Source organism: Dama dama, chromosome 9 (genome assembly GCF_033118175.1).
Source record: "Dama dama isolate Ldn47 chromosome 9, ASM3311817v1, whole genome shotgun sequence".
NCBI lineage: Eukaryota > Metazoa > Chordata > Mammalia > Artiodactyla > Cervidae > Dama > Dama dama.
In genome coordinates this window covers 42,764,834-42,775,602 of record NC_083689.1, presented here as the reverse complement: position 1 = coordinate 42,775,602, position 10,769 = coordinate 42,764,834, and the positions used below count along the sequence as shown (strand labels likewise).

Below are 10,769 nucleotides of genomic sequence, written 5' to 3'. Positions count from 1 at the left end.
GAAAAAGGGTAGCCGGGTGGGCGAGAGCTTCAAGAGGGAGGGGGCATATATACACCTATGGCTAGTTCATGTTGATGTGTGGCAGAAATCAAACCAATATTGTAAAGCAATCATCCTTCAATTAAAAACAAATAAATTTAAAAAATGATTTATTACATTGGAAGTTTGCATATGTATATATATAATATTTATGCATATTTTAATGTGAATATACCAATAAGCAAGTACTTACTTCTTTCATCATGAATCTAAAAGACTGCGTTTTTATTCTTTGAGAAAGTCATTATAATGATTCTAGTACTAGGGTGAAGCATTCACATTCTCTAGAGAATTTTACTAACTTCTTTTTTTGTCATCTAGAAGTATCTCATCTAAGACAGTAGTGTGAAGGTATATTTGTATTAGATATATAAATAAAAGACAAGTGATACCTGTGTAAACATATAAGAAACAAAGAACTGTGTTTGGCATATAGTAGGCTCTGACTCTATGGCGGAGATTACCAGTGAGGAAGTTAGGGTCAGGGCATTCTCTGATAGTATGAACAATTTCAATTTAAGAGACCAAAATCCCAATGTCTTATTTCCACACTGCTCTTGAGTTTACAGAATCCTGCATTCCATTTTAAACAATATGATCAGTCCAAAAAGAATGGAAGGTGAAAGCCTTTTTCTTTATTTCCCATCAGAGTCAGATAATAGTTCCTCGGGATTTAAAAAGACCTCTCCAAGGCTTCAGGTTTCATGATTCTCTCATTAATAAGATAATTGAGCCTCACATAGAGTTTATTTATCCAACATTACAGAGTCACAATATCTGGCCTGAAGTTCAGGTTTGGTTGCCAATTCTGCAATGGTCCAGCCCCTTCTTCAGGGCTCCCATCACCTCCTGGTTTCTCAAGCTATAAATGAGGGGGTTGAGCATAGGAGTAAGGACTGTGTAGAAGATAGATACCACCTTGTCATGGCTTGGGGCCCGGTAGCTCCTAGGTCTCAGGTAGATGAACATGGCTGCCCCATAGAAGAGAAACACAGCTGTCAAGTGGGAGGAACATGTGGCCAGAGACTTTTTACCAGCTTGAGCAGAGCGCATGTGGAGCACAGTTCTCAGGATGCGAGCATAGGAGGCCACGATAATGGAGAAGGGAAGAAACAGCATGATGATGCAGCAAACAAAAGCAAAGTTCTCAAAAATAGATGTGTCTGCACAGGCCAGCTTCAATAAGGATAACATCTCACAAAAGAAGTGGTCCACCTCCCTCAAGCCACAGAAAGGTAATGTCATTACTACCACCATCTGGATCAAACCATCTATTATCCCAAAGGCCCAGGAGCTCCCAACAATCTGGAGACAGGCCCTCTGACTCATGAGGATAGGATAGTGAAGTGGATGGCTAATGGCCACATAGCGGTCATAAGCCATGAGTCCCAGCAAGAGCCCTTCAGATCCCATGAGAGAGACAAAAAGACCCATTTGTATGCCACAACCCACAAAGGAGATGGACTTCCTGCCAGACAGGAGGTTGACCGCCATCTTAGGCACATTTGTGCAGACCAACATCAGGTCCATGAGGGAGAGCTGACTAAGAAAGAAGTACATGGGTGTATGAAGTCGAGAATCCATGTAGATGAGGCAGATGAGGAGGACATTCCCACAGAGGGCCATTATGAAGACCATCATGACTGCTGAGAAAAGAACAAGGTCAGTGGGACTGTGGGAAAAGATGCCTAAGAGGACAAAGTCATCTGAAGATGATTGATTCAACCATATCTCCATGGCTTAGTTGATGTTCCTTGTTACCTGAGAACATGGACAAAAAATATTGGATTGACTGAAATTTATTTATTGACCTCTATATTCCACATCTTCAGGCAGCTGTAATGTTTGTAACTCATGAATGTCTAACAACATAAGCTTTGGGACATTGAAGCAGGCAACCCTTCATATCCCTAACACAGCAACAGGAAAGTTTCTAGTTTACAGAATTGGACTGCATAGCTGTATTGGGATGTATATGTGCAACAAGAATGGAAAGAATTATTTTATCTTTCATAGGTTTTTTGGTAAATTTCCTTCAACAAAGTATTGGCTTTACTATATTACACTGCACCTTTGATCAGAGATCACGTTGACTTGGTAAATTATGTCTAACAGGGCTTGAATCATTTAATTCTTAAGAGACAATTTATATGTGTTATAAAAAGAAAGGGAATGAAGCATGAGTTGATCTTTAGTCTACATCTTTCTTTTTGCTCATAGAGTTTTGTTATAATAACCACTCTTTAGTACTTTAAATATATATAGAAAGGAAGGGCTCTCTAGTGCCCCACATGAGAAGGAAGAGTTGCAGCTGGATGCCATTGTTGTCAATTATATTGGGAGTGACAGAAAGGTCACAAGGAAGAAGCAGTGACTTGGTCTCCAAACCTCTTAAGAAGAATGAGAGCCTGACTGACTCCAGTATCGGGGCTTTAGTATAATGGTGCTGAAATTAAGGGCAGATAATCCTACTTTAGTATAATGGTGCTGAAATCAAGGAGAAGGAAATGGCAACCCACTCCAGTGTTCTTGCAGGGAAAATTCCATGGAGAGGAGCCTGACAGGCTACAGTCCCTGGGGTCGCAAAGAGTAGTGACTGAGCGACCAAGTACAGCGCGGCACAGCACAGTACAGCACATGTATATTTTCCTAGATATTTCCTGGTATTTGGTCCAGAGTTTTTTTTTCTAAATATCTTATTGTATAAAAGAACAGACATGGTCTGGTTTTACATGGACAAAAACCAAATTGAGAAAAGAAGTAATGCATAATATTAATAAAACGATAAAGCTTTCTTGGTGATATTCACAATATCTGAACCCAAGGCAAATAAAAGAATAAATGGGGGCTTTCCTGGTAGCTCAGACGGTAAAGTGTCTGCCTACAATGTGGGAGAACCAGGTTTGATCCCTGGGTCAGGAAGATCCCCTGGAGAGGGAAATGGCAACCCACTCCAGTATTCTTGCCTGGAAAATCCAGTGGACTGAGGATCCTGGTAGGCTACAGTCCATGGGGTCACAAAGAGTCAGACACGACTGAGCGACTTCACAACAATTATAAAACAACTGAGTGGGGGTGTTCAGGACAAGATGGCAGAGTAGGGAGACCCCTAAGCTCATCTCCCCTCATGACCAAATGAAAAAATAACTTTTAAGAGAGCAACTGTTGATGAGAAAGACCAGAATCTAGCAGGAAAGATACTCTACAAGTAAACATATAAAGAAGGAACCATAAGGAGACAAGTAGGAGAGGATGACACATGATATAATCAAGACCATAACCCCTGGGTGAATGACCCATAAATGGGAGGATAATTAAAACTGTGATGATTTTCCTCAAGGAGTAACAGGTTTAAACCCCACATTAGGCTCCTCAGCCTGCAGGTTCTGCCCCAGGAAGGCGAGCCTCCAGAACACTTGGCTGTGAAGGCCGTCAATGTTTACTTTCAGATGTCACAGAGGGTTGTGGGAAATAGAGACTTCACTCTTAAAGGATACACCAGAAGTTAAACAGACCAATGTCAGCTCTGAGATACTTTGGACTTGACAGCCAGCTGCTCTGGTATCTAGTCCAGATACCTGGGTCTGCACTAGTTCTGGGATATTTTAGAACCCACAGCCAGGAAGAAATAGAAAATTTTAACAGACCCAGCACAAGCACAGAAATCAAAACTGTAATAAAAAATCTTTCAACAAACAAAAGCCCAGGACCAGATGGCTTCACAGTTGAATTCTACCAAGAATTTAGAGAAGAGCCAACACCTATCCTAATCAAACTCTTCCAGAAAATTGCAGAGAAAGGTAAACTTCCAAACTCATTCTATGAGACCACCATCACCCTATTACCAAAACCAGACAAAGATGCCACAAAAAAGAAAACTACAGGCCAATATCACTGATGAACGCAGATGCAAAAATCCTCAGAAAAATTCTAGCAAACAGAATCCAACAGCACATTAAAAAGATTATACATCATGACCAAGTTGGCTTTATCCCAAGGATGCAAGGATTCTTCAATATTTGCAAATCAATCAATGTGATACCTCACATTAACAAATTGAAAGACAAAAACCATATGATTATCTCAATAGATGCAGGGAAAGCCTTTGACAAAATTCAACATCCATTTATGATAAAAAAAAAAAAAACCCTCCAGAAAACAGGCATAGAAGGAACATACCTCAACATAATAAAAGTCATATGTGATAAACCCACAGCAAATATTATCCTCAGTGGTAAAAAATTGAAAGCATTTCCCCTAAAGTCAGGAACAAGACAAGGGTGCCCACTTTCACCACTACTGTTCAACATAGTTTTGGAAGTTTTAGCCACAGCAATCAGAGAAGAAAAAGAAATAAAAGGAGTCCAGATAGGAAAAGAAGAAGTAAAACTCTCACTGTTTGCAGAGGACATGATCCTCTACATAGAAAACCCTAAAGACAGCACCAGGAAATTACTAGAGCTAATCAATGAATATAGTAAAGTTGCAGGATATATACACAGAAATCCCTTGCATTCCTATACACTAACAATGAGAAAACAGAAAGAGAAATGAAGGAAACAATATCATTCACCATTGCAATGAAAAAATAAAATACTTAGGAATAAAGCTATTCTAAAGAAACAAAAGACCTATATACAGAAAACTATAAAACACTGATGAAAGAAATCAAAGATGACACAAATAGATGGAGAAATGTACCATGTTCTTGTATCAGAAGAATCAGTATAGTGAAAATGAGTATACTACCCAAAGCAATCTATATATTCAATGCAATCCCTATCAAGTTACCAACAGTATTTTTCAGAGAACTAGAACAAATAATTTCACAATTTGTATGGAAACACAAAAAACCTCAAATAGCCAAAGCAATCTTGAGAAAGAAGGATGGAACTGGAGGAATCAACCTGCCTGACTTCAGACTATACTACAAAGCTACAGTCATCAAGACAGTATGATACTGCCACAAAGACAGAAATATAGATCATTGGAACAAAACAAAAAGCCCAGAGATAAATCCACGAACCTATGGACACCTTATCTTTGACAAAGGAGGCAAAATATACAATAGAGAAAAGACAATCTCTTAAAAAGTGATGCTGGGAAAACTGGTCAATCATCTGCAAAAGAATGAAACTAGAACATTTTCTAACACCATACACAAAAATAAACTCAAAATGGATTAAAGATCTAAATGTAAGACCAGAAACTATAAAACTCCTAGAAGAAAACATAGGCAAAACATTCTCTGATATAAATCACAGCAGGATCCTCTGTGACCCACCTCCCAGAGTAATGGAAATAAAAGCAAAACTAAACAAATGGGACCTAATTAAACTTAAAAAACTTTTGCATAATGAAGGAAACTATAAGCAAGGTGGAAAGACAGCCTTCAGAATGGAAGAAAATAATAGCAAACAAAGCAACTGACAAAGAATTAATCTCAAAAATACACAAGCAGCTCATGCAGCTCAATATCAGAAAAATAAATGACCCAATCAAAAAATGGGCCAAAGAACTAAACAGACATTTCTCCAAAGAAGACATACAGGTGGCTAACAAACACAGGAAAAGATGCTCAAAGTCATTCATTATCAGAGAAATGCAAATCAAAACCACAATGAGGTACCATCTCACGCTGGTCAGAATGGCAGCTATCAAAACGTCTACCTGGAGAGGGTGCGGAGAAAAGGGAACCCTCTTACACTGTTGGTGGGAATACAAACTAGTACATTGTGGAGAACAGTGTGGAGATTTCTTAAAAAGCTGGAAATAGAACTGCCATACAACCCAGCAATCCCACTGCTGGGCATACACACTGAGGAAACCAGAATTGAAAGAGACACATGTACCCCAATGTTCACTTCAGCACTGTTTACAATAACTAGGACATGGAAGCAACCTAGATGTTCATCAGCAGATGAATGGATAATAAAGCTGTGATACATACACACAATGGACTATTACTCAGCTATTAGAAAGAATGCATTTGAATCAGTTCTAATGAGGTGGATGAAACTGGAGCCTATTATACAGAGTGAAGTAAGTCAGAAAGAAAAGCACCAATACTGTATATCAATGCATATATATAGAATTTGGAAATATGGTAATGAAGACCCTATATGCAAGATAGCAAAAGAGACATAGATATAAAGAACAGACTTTTGGACTCTATGGCAGAAGATGAGGGTGGGATGATTTGTGAGAATAGCATTGAACCATGTATATCACCATATGTGAAATAGATCACTAGTCCAAGTTTGATGCATGAAACAGGGCACTCAAAGCCAGTGCACTGGGACAACCCTGAGGGATGGGGGACTCATGTACACCCACGGCTGATTCATGTCAATGTATGGCAAAAACCACTACAATATTGTAAAGTAATTAGCCTCCAATTAAAATAAATAAATTAATTAAAAATTATAATAACTAATCATAAACACCATTAAATATATACCACTATGGAAAAAAAAAAAAACCCACAGCCAATCATGTTATAAACAGACCCTACACCAAAACAAGCCAACATTAGATCCAGAATCCACTAGATCCCTGCCCCAAAACGACCTCAGAATCTAGTTCTCCCTCAAATGAGCCAGTACTAACCCCAGAAGAAGAGAAAAATGTCTAGAGGACATATTTTAAGATATAATAGCTGAAAACTTCCCTAATCTTAGAAAGGGAATGGACATCCAAGTCCAGGAAGCACAAAGGATGCCTAATACAGTCAATCCAAAGAGTACCACTCCATGACACATTGTAATTAAAATGGCAAAAATTAAGGATAAAGAGAGAATATTAAAAGCAGCAAGGAAAAAGTAACACGTTACATATAAAGGAACTACCATTAGGCTATCGGCTGACTTTCAGCAGAAACTTTACAGGCTATATTTAAAGTGATGAAAGGTTAAAACCTTCACCAAGAATACACTACTTGGACAGGTTCTTATTCAGATTTGATGAATATTTCAAAAGTATTACAGATAAAGGAAAGATAAAAGCCCCTGTTGCAGCCTGATGGAGCAGAGACCAGAACCTGCCCCATGACTCAAGGGTGAGGCAAACTGCACCCTCCTGACTGTCCTAGTAAGCATGCCAAAAGGACATACTTGGGGTGGGACGTGCTCTCCTCCACTTCACTGCCTGCCCCTGTGTCTGTTCCCATGGAAACAAAGCAAGATGTTCCTGATTAACCGAAGAGTGTTAACTTTACTCCCGCTTTATGGTGTGCTGATCAAACTCCCCAGTATAGCTATTTCTTAATGATGTCACGTGATTTCTATCAATAAAAGTGTGGGCTGAAAGGAGCCATCTGGTCTTCCTGCCACGGAGAGCAGGAGGGCCCTCTGACTCCTCTTGCCAGATTATATGTGAATGTCTTTTCGTTACGTGCTCGCCTGGGTTTCAGGTCTTTCTCACCCACTGTGCTGGACGTGGCAAGCCCCTTCATAGATCACAGCCTAGTCTTCACAAACGGGCTTGCATAACTCAGTGAAGTTATGAGCCATGCCATGCAGGGCCACCCAAGACAGACGGGTCATAGTGAAGAGTTCTGACAAAACATGGTCCACTGCAGAAGGAAATGGCAACTGACTCCAGTATTTGTGTCTGGAGAACCCCATGGACAGTATGAAAAGGCAAAAAGATATGACATCAGAAGATGAGCTCCCCAGGTCAGAAAGTGTCCAGTATGCTACTAGGGAAGAACTGAAGGCAGTTACTAATAGGTCCAGAAAGAATGAAGTGGCTAGGCTAAAGTGGGAATGATATTCAGCTGTGGATGTGTATGGTGGTAAAAAGTAAAGCCTGATTCTGTAAAGAACAATATTGCATAGGAATTTGGAATGTTAGGTCTATGAATCAAGGTAAATTGAAAGTGGTCAAGCAGGCGATGGCAAGAGTGACATTGACATCTTAGGAATTAGTGAACTAAAATGTACAAGCATGGGTGGATTTAACTCAGATGACCATTACATCAACTACTGTGGGCAAAAATCCTTTAGAAGAAATGTAGTAGACCTTATAGTCAACAAGAGTCCTAAATGCAGTACTTAGGTGCAATCTCAAAAATGACAGAATAATCTCAGTTCATTTCCAATGGCAAACCATTCAACATTACAGTAATCCAAGTCTATGCCTCAACCACTAATGCCAAAGAAGCTGAAGTTGACCAGTTCTATGAAGACTGACAGCACATTCTAGAACTAACACACACAAAAATGCGCCCTTTTCATCATAGGGATGCAAAGTAGGAAGTCAAAAGATACCCTGAATAACAGATAAGTTTGGCCTTGGAGCACAAAATGAAGCAGGACAAAGGCTATCAGAGGTTTGCCAAGAGAACTCACTGGTCATAGCAAACACCGTTTTCAAACAAACCAAGAGACGACTCTACACATGGGCATCACCAGATGGTCAACACTGAAATCAGATTGATTATATTCTTTGCAGCTGAAGATTGAGAAGCTCTATACAGTCAGCAAAAATAAGACTTGCAGCTGACTGTGGCTCAGCTCATGAGCTCCTTACTGTCAAATTCAGGTTTAAATTAAAGAAAGTAGAGAAAACCACTAGGCCATTCAGGTATGACCTAAATCAATCCCCTGTGTGGATCAAATAAACTGTGGAAAATTCTGAAAGAGATGGGAATACCAGACCACCTGACCTGCCTCTTGAGAAACCTATAGGCAGGTCAGGAAACAACAGTTAGAACTGGACATGGAACAAAAGACTGGTTCCAAATAGGAAAAGGAGTACATCAAGGCTGTATATTGTCACCCTGCTTATTTAACTTATATGCAGAGTACATCATGAGAAATGCTGGGCTGGAAGAAGCACAAGCTGGAATCAAGATTGCCAGGAGAAATATCAATAACCTCAGATATGCAGATGACACCACCCTTATGGCAGAAAGTGAAGAAGAACTAAAAAGCTTCTTGATGAAAGTGAAAGAGGAGAGTGAAAAAGTTGACTTAAAGCTCAACATTCAGAAAACTAAGATCATGGCATCTGGTCCCATCACTTCATGGGAAATAGATGGGGAAACAGTGGAAACAGTGGCTGACTTTATTTTGGGGGGGCTCCAAAATCACTGCAGATGGTGATTGCAACCATGAAATTAAAAGATGAAAAAATAAAATAAAATAAAAGATGCTTACTCCTTGGAAGAAAAGTTATGACCAACCTAGATAGCATATTAAAAAGCAGAGACCTTACTTTGACAACAAAGTTCTGTCTAGTCTAGGCTATGGTTTTTCCAGTGGTCATGTATGGATGTGAGAGTTGGACTGTGAAGAAAGCTGAGAGCAGAAGAATTGATGCTTTTGAACTGTGGTGTTGGAGAAGGCTCTTGAGAGTCCCTTGGACTGCAAGCAGAGCCAGTCAGTCTATCCTAAAGGAGATCAGTCCTGGGTGTCCATTGGAAGGACTGATGCTGAAGCTGAAACTCCAATAGTTTGGTCACCTCATGCAAAAAGTTGACTCATTGGAAAAGACCCGGATGCTAGGAGGGATTGGGGGCAGGAGGAGAAGGGGACGACAGAGGATGAGATGACTGGATGGCATCACCAACTTGATGGACATGAGTTTGAGTAAATCCGGGAGTTGGTGATGGACAGGAAGGCCTGGCATGCTGCAATTCATGGGGTCGCAAAGAATTGAACACGACTGAGCGACTGAACTGAACTGAACCAATGATTATACAGTGGAGGTAATGAATAGAGTCAAGGGATTAGATCTGGTAGAGAGAGTGCCAGAACTATGGATGGAGGTATGTATCGTTGTACAGGAGGCAGTGACCAAAACCATGCCCAAGTAAAAAGAAATGCAAGAAGGCAAAGTGGTTGTCTGAGGAAGCTTTACAAATAACTAAGGAAAGAAGAGAAGCAAAAAGCAAGGGAGAAAGGGAAAGATATATTCAACTGAATGTAGAGTTCCAGAGAAGAGCAAGGAGAGATAAGGCCTTCTTAAATAAACAATGCAAAGAAACAGAGGAAAGTAATACAATGGGAAAGACTAGAGATCTCTTCAAGAAAATTGGAGATATCAAGGGAACATTTCATGCAAGGATGGGCATAATAAAGTACAGAAATGGTAAGGACCTAACAGAAGCAGAAGAAACTAAAAAAAGGTGCAAGAATACACAGAAGAACTATACAAAAAAGGTCTTAATGACCCAGATAGCCATAATGTTGTGGTCACTCACCTAGAACCAGACTTCCTGGCCTGTGAAGTCAAGTGGGCCTTAGGAAGCACTACTATGAACAAAGCTAGAGGAGGTGATGAAATTCCAGCTGATCTTTTTAAAATTGTAAAAGATGCTGCTGCTAAGTGCTGCACTCAATGTCAGAAAAAATGGAAAACTCAGCAGTGACCACAGTATTGGAAGAGGTCAGTTTTCATTCCAGTCCCAAAGAAGGGCAATGTCAAAGAATGCTTAAACCAATGTGTAATTGTACTCATTTCACATGCTAGCAAGTTTATGCTCAAAATCCTTCAAGCTAGGCTTCAGCACTATGTGAACTGAGAAATTCCAGATGTACAAGCTGGGTTTAGAAAAGGCAGAGGAACCAGAGGTCAAAGTGCCAAAATTCACTGAATCATGGAGAAAGCAAGGGAGTTCTAGAAAAACATCTACTTCTGCTTCATTGACTACACTAAAGCCTTTGATGGTGTGGATCACAACAAACTGTGGAAAATTCTTAAAGAGATGGGAATACCAGACCACC

At 39.9% G+C, this 10,769-nt stretch overlaps 1 protein-coding gene across 1 annotated transcript; it reads right to left on the bottom strand.

Annotated features, from left to right (window-relative positions):
• Positions 1-828: 828 nt before the first annotated feature.
• LOC133062819 (olfactory receptor 2V2-like) lies at positions 829-1,776 on the bottom strand. Its single transcript, XM_061152189.1, has one exon. The coding sequence runs from the start codon at positions 1,774-1,776 to the stop codon at positions 829-831; it is 948 nt and encodes a 315-aa protein (XP_061008172.1).
• Between the last annotated feature and the right edge of the window lie 8,993 nt (positions 1,777-10,769).